A 22,217-nucleotide genomic window follows, 5' to 3' on the forward strand; every position below is an offset into this window, starting at 1 on the left:
TCAGCTGTTCTGGACTAGACATTCAGCAAAAATCGTCTTTCTTTATAGAGACAATTCAGGTTTGGACTTGACAATCCATAAAGGGGCCATTAATTCTAATAACTGATTTATATAAGATAAGAAATCTGAGTTGTTCTAGAAAATATGAATCTGCTTCCAAATTCTTCTCTAAGCTCTGGTTCTGAATTCTAGCCCTTATAATCAGTTCTTTGGAATAAAGTTATTGAGGAATTGAGCTGGCAAAGCAAATGTGATATCAGGGAGAGGTTTAAATGTTCATTATTCAAATAGCATTTATTGGGGCCAACTATTCATCACAAATTTACTAAGCAATGGGCTCATGATTTGGAAAAAGACAGTCCCTGTGTGCCTGTTAAAAATTTATAGGTCAGTGGGAGGATACAGAGAAATACACAGGAAATTCCAACATCAGGATAAGAGCAATGATCAGAGATTTTTAGGGAGCAATGGGCATTCACAGTCAGGCACACAGTAGAAAATCAAGGAAGGCTTCCTGGTGGCAGTGATATCTGAAGGGAGACTTAAAGGATGCATAGGAGTAAGTCAGATGAAAAGGAATAGGAGGAAGATTCCAGGTAGAATGAATAAAAAATATGAATATTTTATTCAGACAGAGTTGAGAGAGTCTGAGAAACCAGAAAATAATTCAGTATGGCAGGAGCACAATATCTGTGGGAGAGAACTCTGGAGAAAGGAGAACAATGATTCAAGTTCCATTGCTCTTGAGATAGATTACTCTTTCCATAGTATGGTGAATAGACAGTGAAAGAAAAAGTCTGGAGGCATATCTTGGGAGAGAAGATAGTGGCCTGAAAATAATAATGGCAATGCAATTGACTCAAAAGAGATCAAGGAGACGGAGATAAAAAAGATTTGTGAGAGATTAAACACAGGCAGGTCAAGGCTGAAGGCTGGATGTTTGTGGCTTGCACAATTACGTGAATAGCAGTGCTGTCTGCTGAGACAGGAAACAGAGGGAGGCGTAGGTCTGGGGAAGAGAAACTAATTTTGAACAAAGTGAGCTGCAAATGGTGAGTGCATAGTAGGTGCTCAAGAAGTCTTTACTGAATGAACGAACATGCAAGTAAAAATGTCTAAGAGGTATCTGGAATTGCTCCTGGCCAGCAGAGACCTCTGGGTTGGAGATTTCTATCTTAAAGGGTTCAATGTACAGGTGAAACTTAGAACCCTGGGAGTGGTGGAGACCCTCGAGAGGGAGAAGTATAGAGGGACCAAGAGTGCCTGGAGCTGAACCCAGAGGAATACCAACAACTGTGGGCCGACAGAGGCAAGGCTGCTCCTAAGGGAGGCTGAGTAGGAGGGGCCGTTACAGTAGGACTAAATACAAAGGTCCTCAAGTAAACAATAGATAAAGGGAGGAAGAGGGGCACAGTGTAATAATAATTGGAATAATCGGAATTCTTTCATCACTCATGGCACTTATAGAGAAAGTACTTTCTCAACTGTCTTATGCTACTTGTCTTATAGTTAAATTACATTAACAGTTTTCTATAAAATGTAACATGAAAAGTTACTAAATTATTTTAAGCTGGTGAATTAAATCTGAACGACTCATTGATTCACAATAAAGAGTAGCCATTCTGCCTGACAACCAAAAATCCAAACCACCCCATCAAGTTCTGGGTAGAAAGACAGGGAATTTCTTCCGAGGTCCTGACTTTCATGAGAATTAGGACTTGGGGTTTGATTCTAGGCTTAAAAATCATCAAATTAAAAAAAAAATTTAGATGGGCTGTTTAAGAACATGGTAAAGAATCCTGATTTCATTTGGCTCCTCATCATTAACTCGTATCTTGGCAGGCTCATGTGACACCTGATCAAGGAAAGGCTGTTATAGTTAAAAAGGTCCCTGAATAGAGTGTAAGTAAAATTCTGGGGTCTTGAGGGAGCTGATCCCAGGGAGAGGGGTCTGACTGAGAGGATGGCTATGTACCTTGATGCCCTTACAATGCTGTGTGCCCAGCATCACACTGTTGTGCCAATGGATGGAAATGGGGTAGATTATGTGCTCCAGTATGAAAGAGGTCACGGGCCACATTTTGGGCCAGAAGGCAAAATAACTCTTCGATGACAGCAATCATAGCAGTGGTTGCCAGGAGGGGTTGCATGTTGACTAGAACAAGGCGTGAAGTGACATTTCTTGAGCGATGGAAATACTGTATTATTTCATTGAGACAGTTGTCATGTGCGCATGTCCAAACTCATCAAGATCGCACATATAAGATATGTGCATTTCCCTGCATATAAAACCTACCTCATAAGACAAAAATCAAATGTCAGTTGAAAAAAAATCTAGGAGCTAAAAGCGGAAACCTAAAAGGAAATTCTTTTCCTTCTACTTTAGGGGAAAATAAATGGTGTCAAATAAATGTGCAGAAAAACCTCCCAAACAGAGCATTTTTATCATCAAAATAATGATCAGTTTGAACAGAGCTGGAGCTCCACATCTCAGACTGAAGGAACCATTTCTAGGAGTGGAAGCTATTTTGGAAATATTTCCACATTTATTTTCTTTCATGTTTCTGTTGGAGGAATGATATTTTTGTAAATGTAAAAAGCTTTTAATGGAGCTAGAGAAGAAACTTTGTTTGGTCACAGTATTATCTGGTTACTAACTAAAAATTCAGAGCTTTCTCGTGAATTATGCTGCCAAGAATTGCAGGCTTAATCCTCAAGATTGTATGAATTTAAATTTTGACTTTATGGCCTCAGTCAGTATGAGTATACCAAGATAATCATTTAGGAAAAACAGTTTGAAGATGGTAGAACATTACATGGAAAGTTTGCTTTTAGAGAGGGTTTATCCAGATAAGTCTAATATTATTTTATCCTTTTAAGTATCTGGATGAATAAATTAGCCAATATTTGGTGACCTAATATGACTAGGCATAGTGCTAGGGACTCAGAAAATTCCCAAATAACTCTTTGCAGACCTTGTCCTCAAGGAAGTTCTGAGCAGAAGGGGATGTGTAATCTCTATATTAATACAAGGAAGATGTAACACACGCATGAGAGATATCACTGGTGTTCAGAGGAGAGGAAATCACCTTTGAATAAAGAATAAAAGAGGGCACTTTTGTTGTGACAGCATTTGGACTGAAGTTTAAAAAAGACCTTTCCCTGACAAGCCAGCAAAGCGGGGTTCTAGGCAGAGGGGATGTCATCAGGAAAGCTTTGAGTGCTTGGTGCCTCAAGTTGGTTTCTTTTTTTCCCTTCGACTGACGCACAGGTTACACATCAGGGGGAGATACACTAGACAAGATATTATGGGAAGAAAGGAAGGCCTGAACTCTGGAGGAAGCTATGATCTGGGTGAAAAATGGAGCTGATCATGAGAAAATGGATCTCAAAGCTGTAAAAACCAACAAAATATAAGGCAGCAGGATCTAGGAAGCAGTGTGCAGGGGCAAATGTCCCAAAGAGATCCTTTTGCCAGGCGAGGTAATGCAGGAGGGGCATAGGAGTGTCAGGGGAAGGGATAAATGGCAAAGCTAGAATGCTCAGGAGTGCCAAAGGCTACAGAAAGCCTACAGGAGTGCCCTGGGTGACTGCAGGGATAGTGATGCTAGTCACAGACTTGGGGGTTGGAGAGGAGCCCCATGTCTGGGGGAAGGGAGAATGATGACTCACATTTACAACGAGCAGGCAATGCCCAGGAGACTGTTGGAAAAGTGGTCTGGAGATGCTCTCAATGGTGGCGCTACAGAAATAGACTTGACCCTAATTCCCCAGCAAATGCCAGGAAGTCAAGGAGGGGAGTGTGAGCCTGTGCAGCTGGGGAGGGAACCAGGCTGTAAGGCTGTTTGCCAGAAGCACTAGAGCAAAACTGGCAAGGTCCGCTGTCCTTTCCCACCCACCATCATCAAGCCTGGGTGATGATTCTTACCAGGAATAGGAAAGAGAATATGGGCAAGAGAGTGTTCTGGAAAACTGACTTTATCGGACATCTGGGACTAACTTTGATGGTTGTAGAATAATCAAAGTCTGTGAAGAGACTTCTTATCCTTCCTATGTTCAAGGAGAATGGTTGCAAAGTTCCTTTCCTCCTTTCCCTCCTTTCTTTCTTCCTTCCTTTTTTTCCTCTCCTTCCTCCCCCTTCTTTCCCTTCCCTTTCCATTCTTTGCCCATTCTTGTTTTATTTTGGACTGGCCTAGTGAGTGCATGGCCATGGTTGACCTAAAAGGAGGAGTTAATATTCACAGCCATCAGCAACAAAGGGTTCTGTGCTCTAACATGGCAATACTTTGGGACTTGCAAAGCACAAAATACTATTTGCATTATGACATTATTAACATTTTGGTAACTTTTTTTTAAAAATAACTTTTCACTTCTTCCTTTGTACTGGTCTTAAGAGCCACTCATAAATCTCTCGGTAACTGCATGAGGTACCAGGGCCCTCCTGGCATTGTGATTAGAACCATTTAATACCCAAGGCAGTGACTAATGTCTGGCAACAAAGGCTCCAGCAGGCGTCACACGTCCTTAGACACTGGTGAGGGCCACTGGGAACAGTTTCTTTGTGTGTCAGTACCATGCTCAAGAGAAACGTTGAGAACCTGATGGCTCTGTGTGGGCACCATTGGGAAATGAGAGACCCTCTACCCATGCTCAGTGAATCTACAACCGGAAAGCCTAAAATCAGTGCCAAACAAAGGTACCTACCTTTGTCTTATCTTCCTACTCTGGGATTTTAATGATATATTTTTTCATGTTTACTGAAAGCAGTCAACTGAGCTATTCGTGGAAAGGTTTGTGGGTTTGGTTAACGAGGTGGAGGAATATTACATTTCAGTTGGAAACACATCCCTAGAATGCCAAAACATTTATTCCAAAGTCTGGTTTCCTGGTGCAATGGGAGGCACGGCAACAGTGTGTCTGTTCAGAGACAGGGGGATGGAGAAGGGGGCGGAGTGGGGGGGCTGGGGCCAGCAAGGCGTCTGATCCAAGTGGATCCCAGAAGGCTTTTACTGTTAAATTATATTCTTCAGGAAAAACCGCCCATGTCACATTTTGTAAACTTGATATCCACGCACTTTTGACGGGCATTCTATTTTAGCCATAAGCCTATGATTTACAGCAAGCCTGCTTTCCCTCTTGCCTCGGATGGCAGCAGAAAACATGGCATACTTTCTAGGCTCCAAGTAGAAGGAGCAGAAAGGCTTGGGAGTGTTGGTTCCATCCAATAACGCTGACGAGTGTGCCACCCTGCTCTCTGTGAGCAGACAGCAAGCCTCTCCTCACTCTCCACTGCCATTCATCCAGCTCTGTGCGGCAGCCCAGCTGCTCTGTCTGCCGTCTGCCGGGAGGGGCTGCCAAGTGCCCTGCCTACTGGCTGCTTCCCGATTCCCTGCCATCCCACATGCAAACACATCCCCACACGCTCTGCCTTGCTCACACACGGAGCCACAGGCACACGGGAGCACATTCTTCCCTTCCTTCTCACTGTGTCAGCCCTTGACTTCTACAAGCCCATGGAACATTTCTGGAAAGACGCTCTTGATCCAGCAGGGTAGGACTGTTTTATTTCTCTTTGCAGCTTTAGCATTTTGAGAAAGCAACTCACCTTTCTGACCAGTGTCTGTATCCGAGCAGGGAGATAAGGATTTGCTGTTTTCCCTGGATTTGTGTGTGCATCTCCTTCTGTTTTCAGGACCCATAGGGTTCTTTGTGTAATTTACATAGAATTCGGCAGGTTCAGATTTTTCAGAGTCCTCTGAAGTGCTTGTGCATGTTTTTTTTTTTTTTTCTTAAGATGTTTGAAAATTGAAAGTGAGATTTACGGAAACGAAGTCATCTGTAAAAAGATTGCTTTGGAAAGTAATGGTTGCTGCCATAAAGAGAAATATCTGTGATTTACCTAATGTGTTTTTAACCCTTTCTTTGCTTATAATTCTAGTTATACTTATGGATGCTGAGCTCAGTTTTGGCTTCATAGCCAATCAGCTATATCTGCATATTATCCCCAAATGCTCTGTCTGTTCTTATAAGAATTAGGTAACCATGTACTTATTAGCATAAAGATATCCCCAGATATTACTATCAGTGATAGCATCTTTGGCATTTATATATGACATGGAAATTTTGTCAGGTATTCTGTCAGGTGTTTGGGATAGCAGTTAAAGCCAAGTGTAAGTTGTATCAGAGTTCATTAGACTGGGGACAAGGAAGTTTATTAAAAAGTATAAATTGTCCATGATTATAGGTGCACAATGTATTTACCATAGCTTTTTAATATATATTTGTACATACACATTATATATATTTGCATATACACATTATATTATATAATTTATTCTAATATATTAAATATATGTATACACAAAAAATGTACTTGAGCAGGTTTAACTTTTAATTCAGTACCAAACTTTTTCCTGTTTCTTTTTCAATCTGGATATTTGAATCTTCATATCCTAGTCCAAGTGAACCAAGAAGGTCCAGTTGGAGGAAAAAGGAACAGAAAGGCATCACTGACTTTCAGAATTTGTTGCTGATATTAAACTTTGTTGCTGAGACCATCAGTGCAACATAATTGCTAAAGATGTGGTTAATGATCTGAGGTTCTGTTTTTTTTATGGAAGGGTCACATTTCATATTCAGTTTTCTGAAGTTCTGGTTGCATAGTCTGTGGAAAGCATGAAGACCCATGTCCTCCTAACGGAAAGGCTTTGGTAAATCGTCATTCACATTAGAATTCCTAATGGAAGCAAGTACAGTACTGTGGTCCCACACAGACAAGGCGGGCTGGGAGAATCTCGGCAGATCCGCGGCTGGAGGTGACCACTTGGGGAGAATTTTTTAGACGAGGGAAACTGAGGTCAGGTAGCACTCTCCAGAAGGCAAAACTCGGCTCTTCCTATACGTACACCTTGAATCTCCGCCCCCTTTCCCCGGCAGCCTGCGATCAGTCTCTGAAGCTGCTAAATATAGCTGTCTGCACGGGCAACCGCACACCCTACTCTATCTACCATATCTCGGTTACAGAGTGGTCCTCCCCAGGGTCATTCTATGTACACACTACGTATTTCCAGCCAGCGAGGAGCGTGAATCAAACAGCACCGGAGACAAACAGAGATAGATTGGAGCCTGGCACGGGGCACATAAGGTAGCACGTTAGAGAAAGCTGGCCCCGGGATGAGTCTTCCGAGTTGGTTTGAAACCCGTCTTCTCCGGGCCACCTTTAGGAGATCCCTCGGCGCCCCCGCCCTCCTGCCGTGAAATCCAGCCTCTATCCAGCAGCGGCAAGTAAAGTAAAGTTCAGGGAAGCTGCTCTTTGGGATCGCTCCAAAACGAGCTGCGCGCCTGGAGTGATGTTGAAGGCAACGTCAGGGCCAGGCAGCAGCCCCTGGCTGGGGGCCAGCACCTTTGTCATGCCTATGAGCTCGGGAGAGCGGTACTTAAAGTTGGAGACCCGAGCCCGCGAGTTGGCAGAGCGCGCTCGCGCAGGGCTGCACTTGCTCGCGTCCGGCGGCCGCCGCGCTCCTCGGGACGGGGCCGGCTCCGCGGGGCCCGGCCGGCGCTCGCGTCGCGGCGGGACATGCGCTGCGCCGCCTCTAACCGCGGGCTGTGCTCTTCTTCCAGGTGGCCTGCCGGCTGCTGAGCCCTCTGCCGCGGGGGGAGAAGGTCTGCGCCCGGCCCGCGGCCGCTCACCATGACCATGACCCTGCACACCAAAGCGTCCGGCATGGCCCTGTTGCACCAGATCCAAGCCAACGAGCTGGAGCCCCTGAACCGCCCGCAGCTCAAGATCCCCCTGGAGCGGCCCCTGGGCGAGATGTACGTGGACAACGGCAAGCCCGCCGTGTACAACTACCCCGAGGGCGCCGCGTACGACTTCAACGCCGCGGCTGCCGCCTCCGCGCCCGTCTACGGCCAGTCGGGCCTCCCCTACGGCCCCGGGTCCGAGGCGGCGGCATTCGGCGCCAACGGCCTGGGGGCCTTCCCGCCGCTCAACAGCGTGTCTCCGAGCCCGCTGGTGCTGCTGCATCCGCCGCCGCAGCCCCTCTCGCCCTTCCTGCACCCGCACGGCCAACAGGTGCCCTATTACCTGGAGAACGAGCCGAGCGGCTATGCGGTGCGCGAAGCCGGCCCTCCCGCCTACTACAGGTAACCCGCGCCGCCCGCGCGCCCCGTCGGGGTGGCCGCCGCGAGCCGGGCGGCGGGAGGGAGCGGGGGGCGAGGGGCCGCGCGGCGCGGAGGGAGCGGGGCCCGCAGGCCGCGGGGCTGGGCTCCCGGCCGCAGCCTCAGCTCGAGCTGGGGCCGAGCGACCCGAGGGCTAGCGCGCCGCCCGGCCTGGGGTCACGGGTGCATCGCGTGTTCTCGAGAGTCAAGTTCTCTCGCCCAGCAGCTTAAAAAAAAAAAAAAATTTTTTTTTAATTTTTTATTTTTTTCTTCTCCACTGCCGCCCCCCCCCCCATGTCTGCTTGAGACGCAGATCTGAAACCCCGTGTGCTTCCTAACTAAACAAATATTGCAAAACCGTGCAAAGCCGAGATTTTTTCGGTTGGGGAGGGGGACGCCCCAGAGCCAGTACACATAAGGTGCTTTGAGTCCCTAGAAAAGGTCCCGCTTTGGTACTTAAGGCTGGAGGTGTTTGGGACTCGCTGAGCTCAGAGTGTTATTTACTTATATTAGTTGTAGTATTTAACAATTTTGTTTTACTGTGCGTGCCAAATTTCCCTGCTCCTCGACTTTCGGGTTGGAAATGTGCACGCTCTGATAATGGTGAGGATGGTGGTGGCAAAGGTGATTTCCTCGGGGAGCGATTCCTGGCACGTCTTTCTCCCCGTCCCACCTAGGAGGGCTGCGGGGCTGAAACGCGCCCCTCAGAAGACCCTAGAGTTGGATGGGTCTTAAGGAATTTTCTGATTTCTGAGTTACCCGGTTTGAGTCCGAGTCAGAGCCCAGTGCTGGCAGAAGACTTCTGACATCCCGAGATTTATAAGTGTCCTGTGAGTTTGAAACATGCCACATCGAAGCACGAGTGTTTTGAAATACTTTCCTGCCAGCTAAGTTTCATTTCTGGCCTATGGGGCGCAGAATGCCCCCTGGAGTGCTGTGCCCGAGTTCAGCTCGGTTCTGTGCTTTTCCTTCGGGGAAGAAGCAGATGGTAGTTCAGGGTACACAGGGACACTTTTGTGACTTAGAGGCAAATGTTTTATGTCTTCGTTTTTTTTTTGTTTTTTCTTTGCCTTTCCTTTTTCGTAGAGATGACCCTTTCCTTCTCCCTTCTTGCTCTCATTTTCCCTTTGACAATTTCTCCCTTCTCTTCCTGGTGGACTCCAAAAGGGCTTAAGCATGTCGTCCTGGGGAATACCGATGCTCTGGACAGGGGTGCCCTGGAGTGGGTTTCAGAGACCTTAGGGCACCCACGTGGCTGGGCGCTGAGTTAGGCACTGCCTGACTGTACACTGGTGTCTGGATCTGCCTTTCATCCTTAACTCGGACCCTTCTGTATTGCAAGCTGGGATGATTTTCCATTCAGTGTTCTATTTCCAGAGATATTTATAGCAGAAGCATCAGGAAGAAGGTGCCAGGTGGCCCCAGAGAATTTGAAGGGGGGATCATGCGCTACCTGAGCACACCCCACATCCTTTAGCCCCTCAAAAGACTTTAGAACACCCCAGAGCCAGGCAGGTCCAGCCTGAGTTATTCCTTAGAAGCCTCACTAGGATGAACAAAACTTTCACAAGTTGGCATCCGTCAAATTAATTTAACTTGTTTTAATTCAGGGTTAAAATAGAAAATGAAAAAGAATTTATTCTGCCTGGTTTTTTTTTGTTTTTTAAGTGTTAGAACAAAATCTAACGATTAAGTCTGATTCACACCTTTTAAACTCCTTGATGTGAAGGAAGGCATTGGTATGATGTGAGTTCCATAACCTCCTGCTAGACTCCAGAAACTATTTTCTTTTCCATTTAATTTTCAGTTCTTTTATTGCAAATTAGTGCCACTGAATTTCAATGGGCACTAATGAGACTGCTTCTCAATGGATTATTTACTGCCTTGCCAGTAATTACAAAGTGAGAATGGTCAAATGAAGAAGGGATCACATTTTATTCAAAATTGTTCATCATCCCAGTGGCAAATAATATCCCTATAATATGCCCCATCTTAAACTTTTTGCATTAGATAATATTCTGGTACTTTTTTTTTTTTTATAAAAGGGAACTTTCAAAAATAGTAAAGGTAAAAAACTCAGTGCGTATGGGATTCTGGATGGAAATTCATTTTTAGAATAATTTTTTCCTTTGGCATTTATTTTCCATAACATCCTTTTTTTGATGTTTGAATTTTGCCTTTTATTACCCAGGGAGGAAAAGAAGACTCTATAAAATAGAATTATTTCAAATAGACAGACGTTACTTAATATTTTTCCCCCCTCTCAATTTTACTTTTTGAATGACTGGGTAAAAAGAAAAGAGCTGATTAGATTCTTTTAGGAACGCTTAGTTTTCTTCAGTAGTTATCAAAAGTTTTGGGGCCAAAAGCAAGTGTTTTTAGATGGCTTGTCATGATCCAGAGGATCATGAAATTAGTTTAGTAAGTCTAGAACATTTTTTTAAAGGAATAAAATATTAAAAAAAATAAAAAATACTGAAGTGGGTAATATCTAATAAGAGCAGATTTTGTTTCCTGACAATTTATTTTAATTATCCATGCCTATGTGTGCTGGCTGTGATTAAAATGTATTTCTTGCTGTGGTTTGAGGTAAAGAAGTTTGAAAGCTACTGACCTAAAATGTTATGGTCAGTAGAAAGCAAAAAGTTCAGGTAAGTGGCTGGTTGTTTCATAGACACAAACCAAAAAACAGTTTTGATTGTTTCTATTTTATTTTTTGCTTACAAACTAGCTGGTGACTTTAGGTCAGTTAGGTTACCCTTTATTACTTAACTTTATTCTTAACTTTTCCATTTGTAAAATGCTATTGTGTGGATTGTCTAGCTAAATGTCCCACTGGGATCTTCAAAGAGTTTATGTGGAGTTCACATCATTTTATCATTAAGATGAGACAGGTGGTTTCTTCTGTTGGCCATATCTATGTATGAAGAAATGTAACAGATAAGACTGCCCTGGGCATATAGTAATGGGAGAAAGATGGTTATACATCCCAACAAATTGTTACTGAAACGGAATAAATTTGTAAATAGGCAAGCTGTGCAAAATAGGCAAGACCTGCAAAATATGTCTTAGCTAAAATTTCATGATGAAGGCAAGTGGGAGTTACCTTATCCTGAGTTCCTTAGCATGTTTAAACATCTTAGAAGATTTGAATAAAACTGAAGATGAAAATTAATTATATCCACTATGTTAAAAAAATTCAAATGAGGTATATAATACTCCATGCTAGTTTCAGTTTTATCACTCAGTATTCTTAAAGGTGAAATATTGCCCTCTTTTCCAAAAAATTGACCCATATACAAACTTTTACATCAAAGCCAAAGCCCTAGAAATTTGTCTTCTGGCTGTATGCATATTTTCAGTCCCTAGTCTGTGCATCGGTGAACATTTAAACTATTTTTCAATTTTAAGCAAGGCTCACTTCTAGAGAGAGGTTTGAATGGTTAAGTTTCAAGTTTTCAGTAATTCTTTGTAGTTAGGTGATATCTTAGCACCCTTTTTTCCTGGTCTTACTTTTTTTCAGTTATTTAAATTGTTACTGTGTACTTGATTGTGCGGGTCTACGAATAGTTTAAGGAGCCACAGATTGCTTCTAGAATGAATATATTTTGGATTGAAACAGGATCACATCTTCAAACCCCATTTCATTTTCACCTATTCTATGTGGCTTGTACGTGTTTGGTAGAAAGCCCCTGAAAGATAATTGTCACTTTTTCTAGTCTTCTCACACTCAGCTAATTTGGATCTCTGAATTGCTTTTGTGAATATATTTAAGATGTAACATTCATAAGTTAGGAAAATTCAGGTTCAGCATTTTGGTTTCTTATAAATTTTAAGGATATGAAAGACAGGGGTAAGAAACTGACCATGATAAGAACCATAGATACAGGAAAAACTATAAAAGATATCAAACTTTTCAATAAGGCTAAGATAGTAGTACTTTTGTCAAGTGAGCTAGTATATGTAAAATCAATGCATAAGCTATACAAGCGATTTTATTCACATGTTAGTATTTGTTCTGGTGCTTTTATAAGCTAAAAAAAATACTGTAGAGAAGAACTGACTTAAATGGTCAGGAGTTTCCTACAAATATAGATTGATGATAATATAAACTCATTTTCTGTGGAAGCCAAATTTAAATAAAATCTTTATTACCATCTGCAACATTTGTTTGCAGTCTGGGTTTTCATAAAGAAAATTTATCTTATACATACATTTTTTAAAAAGTCAAAACCCTGATTATGTGAAAATAGTTTTATATAAGAAAGTATATGAATTATATTTTTTCTAAAATGTGTACTCAGCACAAAAATGATAAATCTAAATCCTTCCAATGACTTCAGTATTATTTTTAATGTAACTTTAGAAGGACCCAGTGGAGAAGGCAGCGGGCTAAGTATGTTCCCTTCTCCTGTAGGTTGCATTGAATGGATAAAAGCAAATTACTCATTTTGTTTAATTCCAAGTCCCAGTTTGCTTATCGGAGAAAGGAAAACGGAGTGCTGTAACTGTTTAGAACCAAAAATCATACTCAAAAAAAGTGCCATGTAAGTCCCCAGAATTCAGTCACTTGAACGCACACCAGCTAAAGTGAAAGTGTAAAGAATTTTATGGAAAGGAGGCAGTCCACCAAAATCATCGAGTAGTTTTGTTTTATATTTTAAACTCTGCTGATGAGTTAACCCGTAAAGTCAGTTTTTAAGAAGCGTGTCTGAACTTCCCACACTCTGTCTCTAAAACATATTCTCACAGTGTCGTCTGGAATCTGATGACTGAAGTGGGCTGGAGGTGCCTGCAAACACCTTTATGATATTCTTGATCTCATGAGAGAAGAAACCACGAATGCCGAGTTCTCATCTTCGAGAATATTAGTAGGAATTACAAGGGGGGGATATTTTACATAAATCAACAACAGTTTTAATTATGTGTATATGTTTAGACCCTGTTAAAAATACAAAGGCTAGAAAGGCAACTATTTTGGTCCCAATTGACAAAATTTTATCTATTTTAACAAAGTAATAATTTAATCAGAAAAACTAGGACTGACTCCACAGGCATCAAGAATGATTGCGTGAAAGGAGAGTTATTTAGTAAGGTTTCAGTAGCTAAGAGCAATGACTCTGGATTCAAACTTCTAGGCACACAGTCCCAGCTTGACAGTGGGCCACCTGTGAGAGTTCAACCAAACTGCCCAGTCCTCAGTTTCTCCCTTTTTTAAAAAAACGAGACAATCAAATTCTCTTCATTTAGGATGATTGTAAAGCTTAAACAAAATACTGCAGACTTTTTAAAAAATATTGTGCCTAATCCATTGTAAACTCTCAGTGACTTAGATCTCAATGCTAGAAGAAAATTATTTCACAATTCTGTAGTCAGTCATTATTTTGCATCTGGGTTAATGAGGAAGACTAAGGATTTTAATCAAAATCAGTGTTTAATATTACACAAAATAAATCTTATACGAACTTTAGTTCGAGCGTTTCACTTTACTGAGCTTCTGAGATTAGTAAATGGTGATATGGTGGTGTGACGGTGGGAGCCGCGATGATGGTGGTGCTGGCAGTGGAAGAGGGGGATGGTGATGGTGATGGTGGTGGCTTAGCAGCAATGAGGTGCTGATGTCAGCTTGGGTAGGCAGTGTTTCTGAATGTCTGTTACGTAGCCTGGAGATATCTATCCAGACAGAAATCAAACATTTTTAATGTACTTTGCTCATTTCCGTGGTGATATAATTTAGATACATAGTCAAAATTTTCCGTAATAATACTGTCAATGACACGGATATCCTAAATCTATTAAATATCTCTCATTGCCATACAGAAATTCAAAATGAACAATGCAAACCATCCTGGATTTCCTTGTTTCTCTCCTGAACCTTTTAGGGGAACACAGTGCATCCTTAGTTTGTTCCTATAATATTTCCTTGAATCAAATGTGTCATCTTTCAGGAGGTAGTAGGCAACTCCGTCTTGTCATTTTCTGCTTTCTGAAACTCTGGTGGTTTAGACTTGAGAAAATTAGAGTAGTTCAATGAAAGTTAATTAAGAAATTTTCAGGACTAGACATTTCTCAATGAGCCCTCAAAAAATTCAGATGGGGGTCCTTTTTGCTGAGGGTTCCCCCAAAGTTGTCACCTCCAAGAGGAGCCAGAGAGCCCACGAGGGTTTCATGTTCAGAGTCGCAACTTCAGCTTGGAAGCTACAGAGCTGCCTGGCCCAGAGGCTCCCTCTCTGTAGTTGAGGTTCTGTTTAGATTGCACCCTTCACCCTCTTTCCCCTCGCCCCCAACAGGGACACAGCAGCTGTCTTACGTGTTCCTGTGAGGCACTACTTCCTGGGCAGTTTTCTTGGCAAATCAATTCACGACTCACTTCTCTCACATAAAGACTTGGAGTTTCTTTTAAGACCCTGAAAGTAAAAGATAATTCTCTTTTGATTCCCTGCAACCAAATAATGTTAGAAATAGTCATTTGTGCGTTGGCATCCTTTCTCTTTCCTCCACCGATCTTTGTTTTAATAGTCCCTTCTCCTATTTCGTTTCTTTGCTCTATTTTCTAACGTTCTTCCTTTTAAACTCTTCTTGGCTTCTTTTCCGCTATCCAGCTTTCTTTTTCTCTTTTCTGTTTTAGTCACTCCATCTGTGTAGTCCCAGATTTTTCCTTCCATCTTTTCTGGTTTATTTCTTTATTGACCTGTGTCGTCTGTTATTTTAATAAGATTTGGAACAGGGTTCAGCAGAATTCCTCCCTAGCCTAGGAAGGCCAGTGGTGTAAGAATATGCCTTAATAACCCAGTCATGACGTTAAAAGTGGCATTAATGACAGTAAAAGTTTCAAGAATGATTTTTTTTTTCTCGTCTCTAAGGAGAGATGCTTAACAAAAATTCAGGACAAAAATTTCACTTAGTGAAATTGCTCCGGTAACTTATTCATTCATTTGGCTAACTACACGCTTGTTCCAAAGTGTATACATTCACCAGGGGCATAGATGAAATAAAACGTGTGTTTATATTCCTAGCAGTTCACACATCAGTGTTAGCACAGAGCAGCCAGGAGCCTTACTGCATGGATGGCTGCAATCCCAGGGCCACAGTCTTCTGCATGTGGATTTGACAAGGAGGTGACAGAAAGTGCAGCCTTGGCTATTGTCTTCTGGCAGTCTACGTTTCAGGAGCCTATATCCACATGAGCTTACACTACCCATTTAAAGCCGACTATAATTTCTCACTTTGTCAGCAAAAACACACTTTTTTTTTTTTTTAAATAGTCATAGATCCGTCCATGATTCATTTTACTTAACATTTAGGTTCTTTTTTGGCATAACTTTCGCTGCACAGCATTGTCAGAAATGTACTTGATTTTAAAGGCTATTTTTGTTGTTTTAGTTGCCGAGTTGTTCTTTGCGACCCTATAGACTTTTAGCTGTCAGGCTCCTCTGTCCATGGGGATTCCCTAGGTAAGAATACTGGAGTGGGTTGCCATTTCCTTCTCCAAGGGATCTTTCTGACCCAGGGACTGAACCTACGTCTTTTATGTCATATGCATTGCAGGTGGGTTCTTTACCCATTGAGCCACCTGGGAAGCTGCTAGTTTGACTTTTTTTTTTTTGAACACCTTCTGTTTCTGCTGGACTATTTCAGGCACTTCAGAGAGAGAAGTGCATTCTAATCTTGCATTCTGATTTGAGTGCAAGATTCAATTTAGTTACAATGAGAAGGTGTTTTCTTCAGTTATCTGACAAAACCTGAGGGGCCTCCAGAAGCTTCTTGGATTTCTAATGGGAGGAATCCCTGAGCTCTGGTCTGAACAGAAAGCTGATCTTATTCATCACAGTATTTCTTTGAGCCCTTAGCAAAGTGCATGGCACATGAAGTGCCTAGAAGCGTGGTGGGCGGGAAGTACCAGTTACCCTGATTCCCTCTGGCCTCTTGCAGGGAGAAAGGCTGGTGAGGAAGAGATCTTTAGATGGGATTGGAAGAATGTGAGGAGTTTGAGAATCCCCTTTCCTCCACCGGGCATTTCAAGTTCATTGATTCCCATTATTCACGGACTGCACATTTACAAATTCACCTGCTCGCTGACATTTTTTGTCACCTTCCAATCAGGCAGTACTTGGTCACTTTCTCGGTCATTTGCAGCAGCGTGGGCCATGCCCAAAGCAGTGAAAAATTTGAGTCATCCGACATGCGCGTTCCCAGCTGAGGTCACACCAGGCGAGCTCTGCCTGCTTGTTTCAGATCTCAGGCTGTAAACAAGTGTCCTGGTTGAGGTCTGTTTACTGCCACTTTGTGTGTGTGTGTGTGTCTTTGCATTTTTGTGCTTTTCATTTAGTGATTTTGCTCTTCAAAAAGCCTAGTGCTGAAGTGCTGTCTAGTGTTCCTCAGTGCAAGAACGCTGTGACGTGCCTTATGGAGAACGTACAGGTTGGATAAACTTCGCTCAGCATGGGGTATAGTGCTGTTTGTTGGCCATAATTTTATTGTCGACAAACCAACAATGTGTGTTAAATAAGATATCTTTAAACAGAAACACACACACACACACAGGCGAAGCAAGGCTGTATATTGTTTGGTTGATGAAAATGTTACAACTAGAGGCTCTCAAGAACCTAACCCTGTATTTCCCCTGCTGCTACTGCTGCTGCTAAGTAGCTCCAGTCGTGTCCGACTCTGTGCGACCCCATAGATGGCAGCCCACCAGGCTCCTCCTTCCCTGGGATTCTCCAGGCAAGAACACTGGAGTGGGTTGCCATTCCCTTCTCCAGTGCATGCATGCATGCTAAGTCACTTCGGTCGTGTCCGACTCTGTGCAACCCTATGGACAGCAGCCCACCAGGCTTCTCTGTCCACGGGATTCTCTAGGCAAGAATCCTGGAGTGGGGTGCCATTTCCTGCTCCGTATTTCCCCTAGGAGTGATGATTCAGTATCCACTAAATCAGAGGTTGTGGTGCCTGATAGAATGTAACTGCAATTACTGACATAAGCTTGTATATAACAGAGTGATGAAGGCACAGGTTTGGGAGACGAGCACCTTGTTTCTCGATCCCTGTCCAGTTGTAATATCTGACTTCATGTGCCTTGGTTTGCTCATCTGTAAAATACCAGTCAAAATAGGCCCTACATCTTTTGGTAGTTGGGAAGATTAAACAAGTTCAGAGATGTCAAGGGTTTACAACATGCCCAGCTCATAGCCAGCCACGATTTTTTTATTACTTCTTTGATGGAGAATTGACTACACAGAAGAAGCTGAATATGAGAGCTCTTTAAGAGTCTGGAGTGTTTGTAACTTCCCTATGTGTGTTTATTTTGCCTTCAAGGGACCAGCTTTAACACCCTGTTGCAATTAGAAGTTAAACTTTTCCAACCTAAAGGAAACGGGCAGCTAGTATTTTTCGAAATGCTTAGTATATGCCAGCTACTGTGCGAGCAAAATGAAACCAAGCAGCTGTAGTAAATCCCAAATAAATAAAAAAAGTAACTCAGTTTAAAAAAAAAAAGAACAAAAGACGTGAAATATTCTGGACTGAAGCAATTCCAGAGAGGGAAGTAGTTGAAACTCAGGTAAGTAGTCTATGGAAAAGTTACGACGTATAAGGTAAGGAGAGGATTTCTCTGTGATCTGGAAAGAAGGATGCAGAGACGAAGGAGGGATCGAAGCCAGAATGTACAGAGTGTCTAGAAAAGTTGATTTTCAACCCAGCTGCACATTTGGATCAAGGATGATTTCAGAATCACCCAGATGATTAAAAAAAACTACAGAGACCTGGGCCCTATCTCAGCAGTGTTGATGTCTGCTCTGGGAGTGAAGCGGAAATAAGCAATTAAGAGAACAAAACAAAACAACAAAACTCCATAGGCTTTCCTCCTGGGTAGTCTGCTGATTCACCGTCTCCCAGCATTTCTGAAAGCTTTATCACATTTAATCTTCCTAGGCCTGTCCATCACAGCGGCCCCAGGCTGTGTTCTGACCCTGAGGAGAACTATTCAGACCCAGGGCTGCCTGCTTTCTGAGTCTCCATTTCACTGAGCCACTTGGGTTTCAGAAGCAGAGAGAGAAAGGAATGCCTAAAAGAAAAATGACAGTAACATTAATTTCTACTCCTCGTCTTTCCAAAATAATGTATCAAGCATGCAGCTGCATTAAGAGTATGAGGCTGCAGGCTTTTGCCACTGGCTATGAAGATGAAGTTAGGAAACAACCTAAAACAGGGATGTAAATACAGTTGACCCTCAAGCAACACAAGTTTGAACTGCTCACATTCATGCATAGGTGGAAGGTTTCAGATGCTGAAGTAGGCATACAGAAGGAACCACATATATGGAGGCAGACTATAAGTTATACTAGGAATATTTTTAATTAAATTGCAGTCGATTGGCAACCACAATCCCCGTGTTGGTTCAAGAGTCACGTATACGTACCTATGCCGATTAGCGGGCATGATTTGGGTTTTTGTCAAAGGTTTAGATAATTGATGGTCACTGAAGTCTTTGAACCTTCCCTTCAATAGGGTTCACTTCTCTTCTCATCTTCTGATCATTGCCACACTCCCAAACTCTAGCATTGTTGATATAACCTCTAAATATCAATATCAGGATAATTGATTGATTGCGCCAGATTTCCAGTTGTGTTTTTGGAAAGTTCCTCGAACATTTTAATGTGGAGGGCTTAATTAAAACTCTTCCTGTGTACTCATTTCTGTTGGGACGTGTTTGCAGAATTTTTTCTGTAGATAGAATTAGAAGTCATTGGTGAGGGAAATGGGCATCCAGGCACCTGACCTTGGCACATCAGCAGTTTGAGTTCAGCTTGGTAAAGTTCCCTCATTGCTCAGTCTTCCTTGTGTGACTCTGCCCGGAATCTGCTGAAAGCAAGCCTTTGAAATCTCAGAAAGATGTATACTTGTAGATCCTCAGGTTAGAAGTGAGCACAGGGCTCCTCTGATGTCCACAAGATGATCTAGGTGCCACACCATGAAGCCCCATCCGCCCACAGGACCAGGGCTCTCCCGTTCTTTGTGTCTGATGCTCAGTAGTTGAGATCAATGAGACCAAAGTTGCTTTTCCATAACGAGCCCAACTCTCATCAAAGGCATCTGTGTTTGACAGTAGAAAATGCTAGCCAAGATGTCAGGTGGCTGGTGGAAGCATTCACAGGTTCTAGTGCTTTTAATGTTGGACAACTATATAGTTCATAGAAAGGCGGTATGAGGCGTCCATTTCCAGGTCTTGAAAACACACAAAGATGCTCCTTCTCCAATGCCTCTCACGTCCTTCTCTCCTTTCTCTGCACTCAACCAGCTCTCTGTTATGGCTGTAATAATTCCATCCAGGTTTTGCAGATTTTGAGCTTGCAAACTCAAATTTTCCAGTTTACCTGAGCTTCCTACCCAAATTATGCATTTGATTGGGTCCTTCCTCTGCTTCAAAGCCTTTAGTAGCTTCTCCTAATCACAGAACAGAGGCATATTCTGTAGTGCAGCGTTCAAAGACCTTGTCATTTGATTCCAACTCATCTCCTCCACTCCACTCAGCTCAGCTCCACTCCATGAAGCTCTTGTTCAAAACCAAATCTGAACGGGCACATTCCCACTTCTGTTCTTCAGTCATCTCCCCCATGTACCTTTCTTTCTTCTTGTCCCACCTATTTTAGACTGAGGGTACACAAAAGTCAGAGCTCAGTTCCAATGCCTCCTTCGCCAGATGAGTTTTCCACTTGGCATTCTTTCAGTGTATTGTGCCCCTGGAGCACCTTCTTGGGTACCTCTATGATGGAAGTCACCATGGAATGCCTTTCACTATAGTTGTGGATAGATTTGTCTCCCCGATCTATTTAATTCTTACTGCCGTCTATGGGGTCGCACAGAGTCGGACACGACTGAAGTGACTCAGCAGCAGCAGCAGCAGCAACGAGCACTAAGAGGAAGGGACTGACAACATGTAGCACTTCTGGATGGCAGTTAAGTACTTTACGGCACTTGACTGCTCAGTAACCCTGTGAGATAGATAATATTCTCATTCAAAGCTGGGAGAGGTTAAGTAACTTGTCCAGGATTATACAACTGATACATGGAAGAGTAACTCTGCGTCCTCTGTTTCCTGATTTGGATTCACATCATACATATTACATATTGGAGAAGGGAATGACAACCCACTCCAGTATTCTTGCCTGGGGAATCCCATGGACACAGGAGCCTGGTGTGCTACAGTCCATGGGGTCGCAAAGAGTCAGACATGACTGAGCGACTAACACACACAATTAATTATAGGGGCTTCCCTGGTTTCTCAGGCAGCAAAGAATATGCCTGAAATGCAGGAGAACTGGGTTCAATCCCTGGGTTGGGAAGATTCCCTGGAGAAGGAAATTGGAACCCACTCCAGCATTCTTGCCTGGAGAATCTCATGGACCGAGGAGCCTGGTGGGCTACAGTCCATGGGGTTGCAAAGAGCCAGATATGACTGAAGGACTAACACTTCAGACTTCAGAATTAATTACTAATAACAGTAATACTATATGACAGAAGCCAACAAAACATGGTAAAGCAGTTATCTTTCAATTTTTAAAAAAACTGTTCAGTTCAGTTCAGTCACTCAGTCATGTCTGACTCTTTGCGATCCCATGGACTGCAGCACACCAAGCCTCCCTGTCCATCACTAACTCCTGGAGTTTGCTCAAACTCATGTCCATTGAGTCGGTGATGCCATCCAACCATCTCATCCTCTTTCATCCCCTTCTCCTCCTGCCTTCAATCTTTCCCAGCATCAGGGTCTTTTCTTCACATCAGGTGGCCATAGTATTAGAGTTTCAGCTTCAGCTTCAGTCCTTCCAATGAATATTCAGGACTGATTTCCTTTAGGTTAGACTGGTTGGATCTTCTTGCAGTCCAGGGGACTCTCAAGAGTCTTCTCCAACACCACAGTTCAAGAGCATCAGTTCTTCAGCGTTCAGCTTTCTTTATAGTCCAACTCTCACATCCATACATGACTACTGGAAAAACCATAGCCTTGACTAGATGGACCTTTGTTGGCAAAGTAACGTCTCTGCTCTTTATATGCTGTCTATGTTGGTCATAACTTTTCTTCCAAGGAGTAAGCATCTTTTAATTTCATGGCTGCAGTCACCATCTGCACTGATTTTGGAGCCCCCAAAAATAAAGTCAACTACTGTTTCCGTGGTTTCCCCATCTATTTGCCAGGAAGTGTAGGGGCTGGATGCCACGGTCTTAGTTTTCTGAATGTTGAACTTTAAGCTTTTTCACTCTCCTCTTTCAGTTTCATCAAGAGACTCTTTAGTTCTTCTTTGCTTTCTGCCATAAGGGTGGTGTCATCTGCATATCTGAGGTTGTTGATATTTCTCCTGGCAATCTTGATTCCAGCTTGTGCTTCATCCAGTCCAGCATTTCTCATGATGTACTCTGCATATAAGTTAAATATGCAGGGTGACAATATCCAGCCTTGACCTACTCCTTTCCCAAAATGGGACCAGTCTGTAGTTCCATGTCCAGTTCTAACTGTTGCTTCCTGACCTGCATACAGGTTTCTCAAGAGGCAGGTTAGGTGGTCTGGTATTCCCATCTCTTTCAGAATTTTCCACAGTTTGTTGTGATCCACATGGTCAAAGGCTTTGGCATAGTCAATAAAGCAGAAGTAGATGTTTTTCTGGAACTCTCTTGCTTTTTCGATGATCCAACGGATGTTGGCAATTTGATCTCTTAGGTGTGATGGATTTCCACCTCTTTATTTTCCAGTTGAGGAAATTCAAGTCTATAGATATGAGGTGACTTCCCTTAAGTTCCCCAGTTAGTGTGGGCAGAGCCAAGGCTAGAACCTATGTCTGCCTTCTGCTTGCAGCCCGCTACTTCATGCTTAACTGCTGGAGGTGTGATCAGCTTCTGTTCACTGAAGACTTCAGGGCCATGCCCTACTACTCGTAATTCTATCATGGAGAGTAGAAACTGAAGCAAAGTAAAATGAATGAATGCCTGATGCTGATCATGACAAAACTGTAACAATGGCTTAAGTGAATGCACCAGCCATCCCTGGCTACACAGACCATCAGTTT

The 22,217-nt window shown here is 43.0% G+C and overlaps 1 protein-coding gene across 5 annotated transcripts in view; it reads left to right on the forward strand.

Annotated features, from left to right (window-relative positions):
• ESR1 (estrogen receptor 1) overlaps positions 1-22,217 on the forward strand; it is a 404,881-nt gene that overhangs the window by 111,377 nt on the left and 271,287 nt on the right. For 2 of the 5 annotated variants that reach the window (XM_055433434.2, XM_055433435.2), the window contains one exon: positions 7,621-8,145. In XM_055433434.2, the coding sequence (XP_055289409.2) occupies positions 7,691-8,145 (455 nt within the window). In that variant the 5' untranslated portion in view covers positions 7,621-7,690. Of the gene's footprint in view, positions 1-5,424; positions 5,552-6,599; positions 7,145-7,336; positions 8,146-22,217 lie in introns of those variants that run through there. The other 3 variants (XM_055433432.2, XM_055433433.2, XM_088840828.1) reach the window with 3 other exon arrangements.

Source organism: Moschus berezovskii, chromosome 10, assembly GCF_049115385.1.
Source record: "Moschus berezovskii isolate FMDL1 chromosome 10, NW_MosBer_1.0, whole genome shotgun sequence".
In the NCBI taxonomy this organism is placed as follows: domain Eukaryota; kingdom Metazoa; phylum Chordata; class Mammalia; order Artiodactyla; family Moschidae; genus Moschus; species Moschus berezovskii.